General features: G+C 41.5%; 1 protein-coding gene across 2 annotated transcripts in view; it reads left to right on the top strand.

Annotated features, from left to right (window-relative positions):
• fat3a (FAT atypical cadherin 3a) overlaps positions 1 to 15238 on the top strand; it is a 171979-nt gene extending 156741 nt beyond the window's left edge. For both annotated transcript variants that reach the window (XM_061827451.1, XM_061827449.1), the window contains exons 26-28: positions 1355 to 2067; positions 2717 to 2830; positions 12655 to 15238. In XM_061827451.1, coding sequence (XP_061683435.1) covers positions 1355 to 2067; positions 2717 to 2830; positions 12655 to 13286 — 1459 coding nt within the window. In that variant the 3' untranslated portion in view covers positions 13287 to 15238. The remainder of the gene's footprint in view (positions 1 to 1354; positions 2068 to 2716; positions 2831 to 12654) is intronic.
• Positions 15239 to 15592: the final 354 nt, after the last annotated feature.

Below are 15592 nucleotides of genomic sequence, written 5' to 3'. Positions count from 1 at the left end.
ACTTGGTCAATGACCTGAAAAGAGCTGGGACCACCGTTTCCAAGGTGATTGTTGGTAATACACAATGACATCATGGTTGGAAATCATGCATGGCACGGAAGGTTCCCCTGCTTAAACCAGCACATGTCAAGGCCCGTCTTAAATCTGCCAATGATCATTTGGATGATACAGAGGAGTCATGGGAGAAAGTTATGTGGTCAGATGAGACATAATTTGGTCATAATTCCACAAACCGTGTTTGGAGGAAGACGAATGATGAGGTCCATCCCAAGAACACCATCCCTACTGTGAAGCATGTACGTGGAAGCATCATGCTTTGGGGGTGTTTTTCTGCACATGGGACCGGACGACTGCACTGTATTAAGGAGAGGATGACCGCGGCCATGTATTGAGAGATTTTGGGGAACAACCTCTTTCCCTCAGTCAGAGCATTGAAGATGGGTCGTGGCTGGGTATTTCAGCATGACAGTGGCCCGAAGCACACAGCCAGGAAAACCAAGGAATGGAAGCATATCAAGGTTCTGGCATGGCCAAGCCAATCTCCAGACCTAAACCCAATAGAAAATATTTGGAGGGAGCTGAAACTCCGTGTTTCTCAATGCCAGCCCAGAAACCTGTCTGATCAAGAGAAGATCTATGAGGAGGAGTGGGCCAAAATCCCTCCTGCAGTGTGTGCAAACCTGGTGAACAACTACAGGAAATGTTTGACCTCTGTAATTGCAAACAAATAATAACATTAGTTTTCTCAGGTGTACAAATACTCTTTTGCAGCTGTATCACACAAATAAATCGTTAAAAAATCATCCATTGTGATTTCTGGATTTTTGTTTTTAGATTATCTCTCTCACAGTGGACATGCACCTACGATGAACATTTCAGACCCCTCCATGATTTCTAAGAGGGAGAACTTCAATATAGCAGGGTGTTCAAATACTTATTTTCTCCACTGTATATATATATATATATATATATGAGAGCATGCGAGAGAGAGATTTTTCCATGTTAACTAATAACACCGACCGACAGATAGTGTTGACGGAAATTTCCAACATACATTTTGTATGGTGATATAGATCTTGCGTTTGTTCTCAGAGCTGGCAATTACAAGCATAGATTCATAACTAGAAGTAAAAGATGTTTCATGAATTGGTAAATCATGTTTCATGAACTTCCACTCTGCTTCATAATCTTATTTTGAAAAAGTCATAAAGTAAAAGTTTAAAGTTCTGATGACAAATGCACTCTTTTGAAAACTGATCTGAATAGGAGCAACTAATTTGTACAGCCATTGTTATTTATACGTTCTTCTCATACCAGTTTCTTTCCTTCTTTCCTCCATCCCTCCATCCTGCAGCTGTGAGAAGGACGTGAACGAATGTGACCGAAGCAATCCTGAGGGCGAGTGTGAGAACGGCGGTATCTGTATCAACACTCATGGCTCCTTCTATTGCAACTGCACTGCAGGCTTTGTGGGCCAGCGTTGCAGCCTGCGGCCTGTTGTCGTCCCTGACATGCAAGCCGGGCATGCAGTGGTCGGAAGGGAAGAGTTGATTGGCGTTGCCGTTGTGCTCTTTGTTATTACCACCCTCATCATTCTCTTCATCGCATTTCGCAAGAAGGTATTCCAGAAGAGCTACTCGCGAAACAACCTGTCACTGGTCCAGGACCCTGCTACAGCAGCACTCCTCAACAAAGCCAATGGTGTTCAGTTCAAGACCCTGCATTGCACACCAGGAGACCCTATCAACCTTTACTCAGAGACCGGGCTGGGGCCCACTGTGGTGGGAGTGGGTGGGATGTTGGGACCTCCACAGGTCCCTGTCAGGCCTATGGCATACACTCCTTGTTTCCAGGCTGATCCACGCTCAACACTGGAAAAGATGGTGGATGGACGCGCTGTGGAGCATACGGAGATGAGCACCTTTCACCCAGAATCACCAAGGATTCTGTCAGGATCGACCAGGCGGGGGGTTGTGGTGTGCAGCGTCGCCCCAAACCTTCCCCCAGTTTCCCCTTGTCGATCAGATTGTGACTCCATACAAAAGAGCCCGTGGGACAGTGACGAGGGTAAGAGTGTTTTTGAGTGTACAGTCATACTGAAAATCAAATGAGACTCCTGTATTCCCTTTTCGTAAAGATACACAGTACTATATTCAACAAATAAATTGAACAGGTTACTGGTAACTGATTAACTGAACTTAACCCGCTCCATTTGGAATATCACGTTGTACACAGATAAGCACACTTATTGTGTATGTTGCACTAGCAAGCACACCTAAATTGTGGTTGACATGATGGTTTGAAGCCAAACTTGCTTAAACGTATTGCCTGTATCTTTGGACCAAAACCTCTGCAATGGTACTCCTCTTTCTTCCCCCTACAAAAACAGCAAGTGGAATTAAGACTTAAAAGTTCTATTTCGGTCTCCTCTGACCACATAACTTTCTCCCATGACTCCTCTAGCTCATGTAAATGGTCACGGGGAAACTGAAGACGGGCTTGGATGTGTGCCGATCTAAACAGGGAAACCTTCTGTGGCATGCATGATTTTAAACCATTTGCATTTTAGGGACATCCTGAAATTTCACCTGAAAAGCCAATATCCCTAACTTTTCGCGATTAGTGTTGATGAACTGTTCATATCTACCTTTAGTTTAAAAAAACAACAAAAACGTAAACTAAAATTCCCTCCTGATCCTCTATTCTATCTTTGCAGGTAAGATGCTTGATATGGCAGAGGAAGTCACTTGTCTTTCAGGTAGTAACAAGGAGAGTAATTCCGAGGTCCAGTCGCTGAACTCTTTTCAGTCCGACTCCTGTGATGACAATGGTAAGAAACGCCCCCTACTCTTCTTTTTTCCTATGTTTTCAGCAATATACTCTGAATCTCAAATAACACCCCTTGAGTTTCAGCTGTGGTAACATCGGTCTACTCATACCTTTGCTTGTTTTATAAGACAGGGACTTTATATCACTCTGAAAATGCACATACAAATGCTTTTCATAAACATGGGTTTCAATGTTTGGTTTACAAAGGCACACCACACAAAGACCTCATATCTCTGGTGTGTGCATGAGAAGAGTTCGTATGAAAGAACGGAGGGGACACGACAATGTGGGTGAATTATCAAAGAGAAGAGGAGGAGCAAAGGAAGCATTTACTCCAACAGACGCTGGCTTCCCATGTGTTGCTACTGCCACAGCCAACTGTGTCTCCTGCGTCACTTTGTATTGATGCGGCTGACATACAACACCGACAACACAGAATTAGTTTTCCAATATATGAAGTTTGTCCTTTTACCTTGACTGCCTTAAGCTTTCTTGGTACAGTTTGCCATCAACTTTCTATTTTCTCTACTGTTTAAACGAAAAGATTATTTTGAGAATTACAAACAATGAATTATTGTTCCATCCAACCATCCATTTTCTGAGCCGCTTATCCTCACAAGGGTCGCAGGAGTGGTGGAGCCTATTCCAGCTGTCATTGGACAGGTAGCAGGGTAGACCCTGAACTGGTTGCCAGCCAATCACAGGACACATGGAGACAGACAACAATCACACTCACAATCATACCTAGGGCGAATTAATGCATGTTTTGGGAATGTGAGAAGAAACCATAGTGCCTGGAGAAAACCCACGCAGGCGTGGGGAGAACATGCAGACTCCACACAGGGGTTAGGCCGAGATTGAACCCCGGTCCTCAGAACTGTTAGCCAACGCTTTAACCAGTTGCTCCACCATGCCGCCTGAAGTATTGTTTTGTTTGATGAAACAGGATTTTTTTTCTATTCATATACAGTGCCTTGTGAAACTATTAGGCCCCCTAGAACTTATCTACCTTTCGCTACATTTCAGGCTCCAAACATAAAGATATAATTTTTTTTTGTCAAAAATCAACAACAAGTGGGACACAATCGGAAAGTGGAATAAAATACATTGGATGTTTTAAACGTTTTTGAACAAATAAAAACCGGAAAGTGGGGTGTGCAATATTATCTGAATAATATGAAGGAGGCTATTGACTGTAAAGTAGTGGTAGGGGAGAGTGTTGCTCGACAACACGGGATGGTGGTGTGTAGGATGACTCTGGTGGTGCGTAGGAAAATTAAGATGCCAAAAGTAGAGCAGAGAACCAGGTGGTGGAAGCTGAGAAAAAAAGAATGCTGTGCGGCCTTCCCGAAAGAAGCGAGACAGGCACTCGATGCACAGGAGGAGCTCCCGGAAGACTGGACTACAAGAGCTAAGGGGATCAGAGAGACAGACGGGAGAGTACCTGATGTGTCGTCTGGTAGGAAAGGGGAGACGGAGACTTTGTGGTGGAACCCCAAAATACAGGAAGTCATACAAGGAAAGAGATGAGCGAAGAAGAAGTGGGACAGTGAGAGGACTGAGGAGAGGCGAAAGAATACATTGAAATGTGACGTAGGATAAAGGTAGAGGTGGCGAAGGCTAAACAAGAGGTACATGATCACATGTACACCAGGTTAGATACGAAAGAAGGAGAAAAGGATTTCTCCAGGTTGGCCAGACAGAGGAATAGAGATGGGAAGGATGTGCAGCAAGTAAAGGTTATTAAGGATAGAGATGGAAATGTGTTGACTGGTGCCAGTAATGTGCTGAATAGATGGAAAGAATACTTTGAGAAATTGGTGAATGAAGAAAAGGAGAGAGAAGGAAGAGAAGAGGCAAGTGTGAAGGACCAGGAAGTGGCAATGATTAGCAAGGGGGACGTTCGAAAGGCACTACAAAGGATGAAAAAATGGAAAGGCAGTTGATCCTGATGACATACCGGAGGAAGTATGGAAGCCATTTGGAGAGGTGGCTGTGGAGTTTTTGACCAACTTATTCAACAGAGTACTATCGGACGAGAAGATGCCTGAAGAATGGAGGAAAAGTGTGCTAGTTCCCATTTTTAAGAACAAAGGGGACTTGCAGAGCTGTGGCAACTATAGAGGAATTAAGTTGAGCCATACAATGAAGTTATGGGAAAGAGTAGTGGAGGGTAGACTCAGGTCAGAAGTCAGTGTCTGTGAGCAACAGTATGGTTTCATGCGTAGAAAGAGTACCACAGATGCATTATTTACCTTGAGAATGCTAATTGAAAAGTACAGAGAAGGTCAGAAGGAACTACATTGTGTCTTAGTGGATCTAGAGAAAGCCTTTCACAGAGTACCAAGAGAGGAACTGTGGTACTGCATGCGGAAGTCTGGTGTGGCGGAGAAATATGTTAGAATAGTACAGGACATGTATGAGGGCACCAGAACAGTTGTGAGGTGTGCTGTAGGTGTGACAGAAGAATTTAAGGTGGAGGTGGGCCTGCATCAGGGATCAGCGCTGAGCCCCTTCTTGTTTGCTGTGGAAATGGATAGGCTGACAGATGAGGTTAGACTGGAATCCCCTTGGACCACGATGTTTGCAGATGATATTGTGATATGCAGTGAAAGCAGGGAATAGGTGGAGGAACAATTAGAAAGATGGAGGCATGCACTGGAAAGGAGAGGAATGAAGATTAGCCGAAGTAAAACAGAATATATTTACGTGAATGAGAGGAGTGGAGGGGGAACTGTCCGGCTCCAGGGAGAAGAGATAGGAAGGGTGGGCGACTTCAAATACTTGGGGTGAACAATCCAGAGTAATGGTGAGTGTGGTAAAGAAGCGAAGAAATGGGTCCAAGCAGGTTGGAACAGCTGGCGGAAGGTCGCTGGTGTGTTATGTGACAGAAGAGTCTCTGCTAGGATGAAAGGCAAAGTTTTTAAAACAGTGGTAAGGCCGGCCATGATGTACAGATTAGAGACGATGACACTGAAGAAACAGGAGGAAGCAGAACTGGAGGTGGCAGAAATGAAGATGTTGAGGTTCTCGCTTGGTGGGTCCCCGCTGAGGCTTCATCGTGAGGTGGCCAGGGACCAGTCGCTGCCGAGGCTAGGTCAGGGAGCCGCCGAAGATCTGTGGCCGTCGTGGCATGGCCCTCAGACAGCCGCAGACTGGTCGCCATTGAAGCAGGAGCGATGGGCGGCCGCGGGCCGGTCTCAGCCGGTACTGGAATGAAGGGGACCATGATGCCATCGTCGCCTCCTGGACAGGAACGTGAGGATGAATGAGAGGGGCAGAGGAGGAAGCTCCAGGGAGAAGAGATAGCGAGGGTGGATGACTTCAAATACAACAATACAGAGCAATGGAGAGTGTGGTAAGGAAGAAACTGGTGGAACAGTTGGTGGAAGGTGTCTGGTGTTCTATGTGACAGAAGATTCTCCGGTAGGAGAAGGGCAAAGTTTATAAAACAGTGGTGAGGCCAGCCATGATGTACAGATAAGAGACGGTGGAACTGAAGAAACAACAGGAAGCAGAACTTGAGGTAGCAGAAATGAAGATGCTGAGGTTCTCGCTCGTAGTGAGCAATGTTGGATAGGTTTAGAAATGAGCTAATTAGAGGCACAGCCAAAGCTGGATGTTTTGGAGACAAGGTTAGAGAGAACAGACTTCGATGGTTTGGACATGGTCAGAGGTGAGAGAGAGAGTATATTGGTAGAAGGGTGCTGAGGATGCAGCTGCCAGGGAAAAGAGCAAGAGGAAGACCAAAGAAAAGGTTGCTGGATGTTGTGAGGGAAAACATGAGGACAGTGGGCATTTGAGAGGAAGATGTATGAGATAGACTTAGACGGAAAAAGATTACACGCTGTGGCGAACCCCTAACGGGACAAGCTGAAAGGAAAAGAAGTAAAAGGGGCTTGCAATTTTATTCGGCCCCCTTGCATTAATACTTTGTAGCGCCACCTTTTGCAGCAGTTACAGATGCAAGTAGCTTGGGTATTTCTTTATCAGTTTTGCACATCAAGAGACTAAAATTCTTGCCCATTCTCCCTTGCAAAACAGCTCCAGCTCAGTGAGGTTGGATGGAGAGCATTTTGTGAACAGCAGTCTTTAGCTCTGCCCACAGATTCTCAATTGGATTCAGATCTGGACTTTGACTTGGCCATTCTAACACCTGGATAAGTTTATTTGTGAACCATACCATTGTAGATTTGGCTTTATGTTTTGGATCATTGTCCTGTTGGAAAATAAATCTCTGTCCCAGTCTTGGGTCTTTTGCAGACTCCAACAGGTTTTCTTTCTGAATGGTCCTGTATATGGGTCCATTCATCTTCCCATTAATTTTAACCATCTTCCCTGTCCCTGCTAAAGAAAAGCAGGTCCAAACCATGAGGCTGCCACCACCATGTTTGATGGTGGGGATGGTGTGTTCAGGGTGATGAGCTGTGTTGCTTTTATGCCAAACATATTGTTCTGCATTGTGGCCAAAAAGTTCGATTTTGGTTTTATCTGACCACTGCACCTTCTACCACATGTTTGGTGTGTCTCCCAGGTGGCTTGTGGCAAACATTAAACAAGACTTTTTATGGATATCTTTGCGAAATGGCTTTCTTCTTGCTACTCTTCCATAAAGGCCAGACTTGTGCAGTGTACGACTGATTGTTGTCCTATGGACAGACTCTCCCACCACAGCTGTAGATCTCTCCAGTTCGTCCAGAGTGATCATGGGGCCTCTTGCCTGCATCTCTGATCGGTCTTCTCCTTGTTCGAGGTGAAAGTTTTGAGGGACGGCCAGGTCTTGGTAGATTTCCAGTGGTCTGATAGCCCTTTCATTTCAATATGATTGCTTGCACAGTGTTCCTTGAGATGTTTTCAGCTTGGGAAATCTGTTTGTGTCCAAATCCGGCTTTAAAGTTTTCCACAACAGTATCATGGACCTGCCTAGTGTGTTCCTTGGGCTTCATGATCCTCTCTGCACTTTAAACAGAACCCTGAGACTATCACAGAGCAGGTGCATTTATTTACTTGATTACACACACGTGAATTCTTTTTATCATCATCAGTCAACATTGGATCATTTAGAGATCCTCACTGAACCTCTGTAGTGAGTTTGCTGCACTGAAAGTAAAGAGACCGAATAATATTGCACGCCCCACTTTTCATTTTATTTGTTAAAAAAATATAAAATATCCAATAAATTTCATTCCACTTCACGATTGTGTCTTTTGTGTTGTTGATTCTTGATATATATGTTTGAAGCCTGAAATGTGGCGAAAGATTGAAAAGCTCAAGGGGGGCGAATACTTTCACAAGGCAGTGTATTATGATTGGAATAGCAATATTTGCAATGGCGTGCAAGGGGGACTCATGTGGTACTTGCCCAGGGCATTAAAATTAGGTGGTGGGCAATCAAACAGTCTGAATGGAGATAAGGATTTAGAAATTTGGACAACTGCAACCGTGAGCACCCCAATCAATGAATGATTTTTGGGGAGAGAATCTGTTTGTCACACGTTTCCAGGCCACTGAACAGTTATAACCAAATTCAGTCCATTTTACTTTAATATTTAGGACACCTAATATCTTCTTTAAGTGCCACAAGCCATAATGGTCATCACGAAAAGTTCATGTATTCATTCTGTACATCCTATTGAACTGATGAATGCATGCAAACACAAGCTAGCAATTTCCCATCATTTAGATCATTTACAGATGCAATATCATCAAATATCTACAGTACTGTAAATCTGTAAGAGGTTTTACACATCGGTTACTACACGGATCATTGTGACATCAAATGTAAAGAACATAGTAAACATCTTGCTGTGACCCAGACTTTTTGGGGCTTTTCCAAAGCACTCACTTCCCGCCGATGAGGGTTTTTAATCTTTCACAGTATGCAGTGCAGTGTTTGTCTAGAGCTTTGCACATGGGTTTGTGTCTTGGTTTGATTGCATTGCCTTGTTTTCATTACATCACTTCCTCAAGATCCACAGTTTTCTGGACAGAAATGTCACTCAACATCATGGCCTGTTAATTAAAAGCATTGATTTTTTTTTTTTTTTGCCCGATTATTTTTGACATTTTCAGCCAACCCAATTTTTCAGGTGTATTGTTATGCACACCACATCCCCACTCCCTTTTATTATTTTCTTTGTTCTTTGAATCTTTATTTTTCATTTGTGGGTTGGTTGGGTGGATGAGGTTGTTATTCTATTCTCTATTTATAAGCGCAAAAGAGTTAATGAACTCTTCAAGTCAAATCAAAGGCTGTGAAGGTGATCTTCTGTCCAGGCAGAGATAGCGACTGATGGGATTATGAGTGGATGTCATAAATCATCACCATGAATTAGTGTCTTTCAAAACGTATCTCCTTTTTCCTTCCAAAAGCCTCCATAGTGACCGTCATTCGACTGGTCAATGACGCTGTCGACACAATCGAAAGTGAAGGTACCATGTCTCATCCACTTTGCATTCCACCTCTGACTGTTCCATTCATTTCCTTTCTCTTTTTTTCAGACTACACTTTGTGGAAATCAAAACACAATTTGAACTGAATAGGTCAAAGCGTCCATAGATTGAACTCACATTACAGGTCCCTTTAAATTTAAAGATATTGGCTCAGACCTTTGCTGCAGGCAGTTGATTTATTTTAGGCTATAATTTCATTTGTAAAAGATTATGATTTATTCTTCCAAAATTAACTACACAGCCCAAGAACAGTTCATGTTTGCAACTAGTCATTCAGTGTTTCTCCTTTGGTTTGAAAACACTGACACAGAGCAGTTTTAGTCCAATTCGAGCCTCATGAACTGGGATTTTTGTTCTTTGTGTTGATGGGATCTAAAGCTGTTGGGGTCCATCAGTGGCTATGATAGTGATGTGAGTTCAAATGATGCATGGTTTACGGTAAATATTATTAGCCTTATTTTTAGATGGAATATGTCATTCAAATGAATCAGTCAATGTACAGCTTGATTTAAAAAAATAATAAAGCGATTCACCTAAATATGACTATACTGTATTTACAGTGACTTGCAAAATTTTAAAGCACAATTAAAGTTGCTGTTTTATCAACTCTAAAATACAGTATATACTGTATTTTGGATTGTGTATACACTCAGCCCTGTTATCAACAGGGGGGAAAAGAAGGGGCTGGGGGATTCGTGTATTTGTGCTTGTTTGTCCATCTGAGTTAGTGGGCAACTTGACATGACATGACAATGACATAAGAATTCCGTAGTTTGAAAGCTCCATTGATACACCTTCAAGTTGTATTCCTGATAACTTAATAGTGACAAACATTTTGTGCTTGTTTAATTGCAATGAAATTTATAACAAAAACAGCAAAAACTAATGGTGGCCTGCAACCTTTGCACTGTATCATGCAACAATCTTGTCACCCTACTAACAAATTCATAAGACCTCTCATGTTATTCTTCCATGTGACAGTGTCAGTCATGGATCAAAGTCAAACCTACAACAAAGGTGAAAACTATCTATCTATCTATCTATCTATCTATCTATCTATCTATCTATCTATCTATCTATCTATCTATCTATCTATCTATCTATCTATCTATCTATCTATCTATCTATCTATCTATCTATCTATCTATCTATCTATCTATCTATCTGCAAGGAGTATACTTGAACTATCGATTTATCTTTGGCAAATGATGACTAACGACAAAACAGATTCATATTTTAATGGCATCCCATCAGTCCAAACATGTGACAGCATTTGGTTTTGGAGCAAGATAAGATTACCTACTTTCCACAAAGTTTGTTGCAAGTCATCTGACCTTTTTCTCACGGACAAGCATGAGTCCAAATGTTACCATTTGACTAAAGTACAATACTCAGCAAATGCTTCATTAATCTTTGCCGGTACCAGACAGACAGAAGTAGTTAGAATGCAATTTCGTTTCTCTTCTGACCAGGCCCTCCGGCTTCACTCATCTGTGTGTAGATGGCCCAATTAATATGTGGAATACCCAAAAGTGCTAATCCTTTGTCTTCAAACCAATCACCTGCCGTTATCCCAAAAAGCAAAAGAGCTCTTCGCAGAGTAAGCGAGGCTTGATTGGCTCACCATCTACAATTCACATAGTCAGAGAGTGGCTTTTTTTTTAAAAAAAAATAAGGGGTTTGAAATTAGTCTGCTCCTTGTATCTTTTTATCTCTAAAAACTCAAATGGATCTTTGTCATTGTTACATTCATTCAACTCCTCTTAGCTGTATTCCTCCCGCAGCTTGTTGGCTTGGCAGCAGAGGACAATCGCTCATTTTGTCATCCTTCTTCGGATCTGATGCCCTTCTTGCTTGCCCCCTTACTTACTTACTTACTACATCTACTGTCTTGCTCTTTGAAGTTATCCTTCCATACCAGTTGATTGTGCAAGTCTGATGATGTAAAAGTCCACTTTCTCAATGTCAAACCATTTGTGTTCTGTTTTGATGCATGGTATTGTTTTGGTTTGACATTTTTTTATCTTCTATTGTTTATCTGCCTTTGCTCAATTGTTCATTTACATCAATCCATGACCTTTTGTTGAGAGATTTTTTTGTCAAAATGCTGTCTCAGTTATGCTTTGGCTTCAATGTGCAATCCAAACTGCTCAGTACTTTGCATGATTCCCTCAGTTGTGGCACAATGCAGTAATAAGAAACATAGCATAGGCTTATCATAATAACATAGTATTTTCATATTCATTATCAATCGAACATTGCATCACTTCACTGGTCGCAATTATTTTTTGCACATTTCTGACACAGTTCGCTTTATTTGTTGCATGGTTTTAACGTGTCAGCAATGACACGCATAAGGTCAGTTGAACGCTTATTTCTATCATAAAAACAAAGGACTGAATAATCTCAACACGTTTGTTTGGTAAATCACCAAATTGCTTGAGGACACAAAGAAAATGACTGGAAACCCTCAGTCAGAATTTTCTGAAATAACTTGGAATACACCAACCTTCGCCTGACAAATTGTTAATGCACACATAACAATATCGACACCCTACAAATATAAGACCAACATTTACCTTGAGTTTCTATAACTACAAATGAACAAAACAAATTAACTGTGGGTTGCATAGACCATACATGCCTTTTTTTTAAATTTGTCACCCGTCGACATCTTACAATCTGCGTTCAATCACATGCCATTTTTAGCACCATATTAGAAATATATATTAATTTCACAGCCTTCAGGGGCAGCTTGATTCATTAAAATTGCATGGAATGGAGTTATGGTCATTTGAAATCTACATGTGCCATGGTGTCACCAGTGATCCCAGTCATTTTAAAAGGGTTAGGGAAATACATACTTTATTCAAAATGGCAAGTTTAAAAATAATTTTAGGTTCAACTGGATAAATTGTAATGATTAAAAGTTTTCAGGATGTATTTAGGGTGCATGCATGTAATTGAACGGGGAATCCTCCAAACAAATGTGTGATCATCAACCAAGAGGACATTTTAGTAAATCTTTCATATGCTTTACTAACATGGTAAAATGTTTAAATTTTAGGTTTTTGGAGAGGGCTTGTGTGCTGCAATTTCCATGAATGCAAGCATGCTGTGATCCTGACCTTCATGTGTGCATGTCACAGCAAATCAGAATCTTAATGTTATTTTGTAAAGTGCTTGTCATGTGATTGACCATCACAACCTCTGTGTAATGTTGCCGCAACTGACTGTGTGTGACGCACCCAAAGGCATGTGCACTCCAAAGCTTTCCATTCCGAGGAGGGAGATGTTGGCAATGTTAACAATTCCATGTAGAAGCTTCACATTGCAGCTTGTCACTAACCTTTGTCCTTTTCTACTCTCCAGCATATCATTGGGACACATCAGACTGGATGCCAAGCACCAAACTGTCTGATATTGAAGAGGTACCAAGCTACGAGGCACCTACAGGAGGCACTGCGGCGGCCACAGCAGCACGAATTGGAGGAAGCACTCGTGAATTAGAATCCGACTACTATCTGGGAGGTTACGACGTTGACAGTGACTACCCTCCTCCGCATGAGGAAGAATTCTTTAACCAAGACCAATTGCCTCCTCCACTGCCAGTTGGAGAGGACAATGCAGAGCTCCATGCCCTACTACCTGCCCACTTGCCGGTTTCCAAGGAGAACACCTTAAATTCTGGTGACACTGGCCATCACCATGGCAGGCCTCATTTCCACCCCAGTCAATACCTTCCTCCCCATCAGCTTCCAGTGGGGAAGGCATTGCACGGGGACTTCAGTACTACGGTGTGCGGGGCTACCTCAAAAACTGGGGACACCGATGACTCTTTGTCTCTAAATATACGACTGTCGATTGCCGCATCATCAGCATCGGACGTGTCTGGCCCATGTGGCCTGAATGACTCTGAACACGGCAGCAATTTTGACAGTCTGGACGAGCTGCGTCGAGGAGTAACCATCATTACTGATTCCCAGCAACAAACAGAGGTGTGACTAATTGTACACTGATGTCTCACTGGAAGGCCACGGTGGGACAGAGAAAATGCTCTTCAGACATTATATTGAAAATTTGGAAGAAGATCCATTGGATGACTAAAAAATATAAAAATGATGATACAAGTGAGGGAAGCATTATCCATTTTATTGTAACACTCCCATTAAAATTGTCAGTCCTGCTCTTGAGAAAAATAATAAGTGTCCTTTCTGTTTCAAGAGGAAGTCATATGTAATTTCAGAAGAATCGGATAGAGAATGTGAATGGGAAAGACTAACCCACAACTGATTAATACTTACGCATTATGGAGAAATGTAGACAAACAGAAGGGACACTAATGTAAGTAAAATGATTGTTTGATTTCCTGCTGACTCACAGATGGCAAGGGAGTATGTACTTTTGTCTTGAAACACATAAATCCTCCCCAGCTACTGCCTTCTAGCTTCTCCTTCTTGCACAAATGAAAGTGTTTGTACAGACTTTGTATAATAGATAAACTTGGCTTGTAATCATGTGTGGAAAAAATGCTTTTTCTAAAAGATGTGTTTTAGTTTATGTTAAATGTGTTCCCTTAAACCATGACTAGCATTGTAAGGAAAGCTAAGGGCTGCTGTTGTTGCTAATATACTTTCAGTTAGGTCTTCTTACCTGGAGCTCCCACCTGGATATTCTCTTTTAAAACACAGTGTCATCTTTGAAAAGTCACATTTGAGTTAGTGTAGCTTCAAACCAGGAGCATAGACTTCTCTTGGCTTTCTTGCGTAGTGTAATATGAACATACTTGATTCTTCTGTAGGGAAATGTTCAAACAATACACCCCAACACTAAATTCTTGGAAATAAAACAGTCTGGGTTGTTTTCATGTCATACTGATGATGGACACAGAGGCTAATAAACCAACTGAAATGCTTGCGATCTGTAGATGACGGTAATGCTGCATTAAGTAAGGTGTGGTTGCGGTGACAATTTTTGGAAGCAACTAATTTGTAATAGTAAAGTTTATTCCATTCATTGAAAGCATGTCCGACTAATGTTAAAATTTTTAATTATGTGGTTAGTCACCCACCGCTAGGAACACCTAGCGTATTGAAAAGTATTGAAAAATGTTTTGTAGGGGAAAAAAAAACATTTCAGACTGATGAAAAGTTGGAAAAGTGCTTTATTATTGGGTAACAAGAGTGAGAACGTGAAATGAAATGTTATGTATGTTGGCAACCACGAGCACGCTCAGCTTCAGTAATTCTGTTTCATTAAATGGTTTCCTTTATGATTCATTAGTGATGTGATGTTGATTTGCCATGATGTTTATGAGCTATGCCCCGTGTTGATGTCATTCTTAATATTTTTTTGTTGAACACGCATAAAAGCTCAACCGGTAAACAGAAAATGTGCATGAAAAGTTTTCTCAAACATCACATTCTGCCTTGAACTGTTGCTTCCGTAGAATTCTGTTGAGCGCATTACACAAATTGGCTTCACTGTTCTTTTGGCATTTTATATTGGTCTGCCACTTTGCATTGTCACACCCCAAAAACGCAAGTGTGTCCAGGTATTGGCTGATCAAATCAAGAATAAGACTAATTTTTATTTGCAAAAACATGTACGTTTGTGTTCAAGTTATTGTGCATTGTACATAGCCATGTTGTTATACTACAGTTTTTATAGTTATGGAATTGTAATCTTGCTTTTTTTTATGAAAATGTGGGAAATAGGGGATTAATATCAGTTATTTTCATTTCTTAACTGCCAGACTGGTATTGAATGAATCACACATAAATTGAATATTGCAGTGAATAGTGTTCAGTTCACACATTGTATCATAACAGATGAAGAACTTCTGCATTTCAGTTGAAATAATTTCACTGAATTTCATTTTTGATTTGTTAGCTTTTAAGGCGGGATCAAAATATGTGATCTGCAGAAACTGTACAAAGCGTTTTTTTTATTTTTATTTTTTATTTAGTGCAAAAAAATAAAAAGGTTCTTGCTCATGACATCTTTTGCTTATAATTGTGGGAACATTATATCATGACTTATTTTTAGATTTGAAACCACTGGATTGGAAAGGTTCTTGTGCCAGACCACAAAAGTTGCTTCTCCATTTGCTCATCCTCGACTCAACTAAGTTATGAGATCTTCAGACCTTCATTTTAGAGCTTCATTATCTGACATGCCAGCATGGTGCTGCAGCTGTAATGGTTAGGCTCACAGCTCTGAGGTCCAGAGTTAAATCCCGGCTCCTGCCTGTTTGGAGTTTGCATGTTCTCCCCACGCCTGTGTGGGTTTTCTCCAAGCACTTTGGTTT

This window comes from Syngnathoides biaculeatus, chromosome 8 (genome assembly GCF_019802595.1).
Source record: "Syngnathoides biaculeatus isolate LvHL_M chromosome 8, ASM1980259v1, whole genome shotgun sequence".
In the NCBI taxonomy this organism is placed as follows: domain Eukaryota; kingdom Metazoa; phylum Chordata; class Actinopteri; order Syngnathiformes; family Syngnathidae; genus Syngnathoides; species Syngnathoides biaculeatus.
Note: the sequence above shows the minus strand (reverse complement) of the source record. Positions and strands in the feature narration are given on the sequence as shown.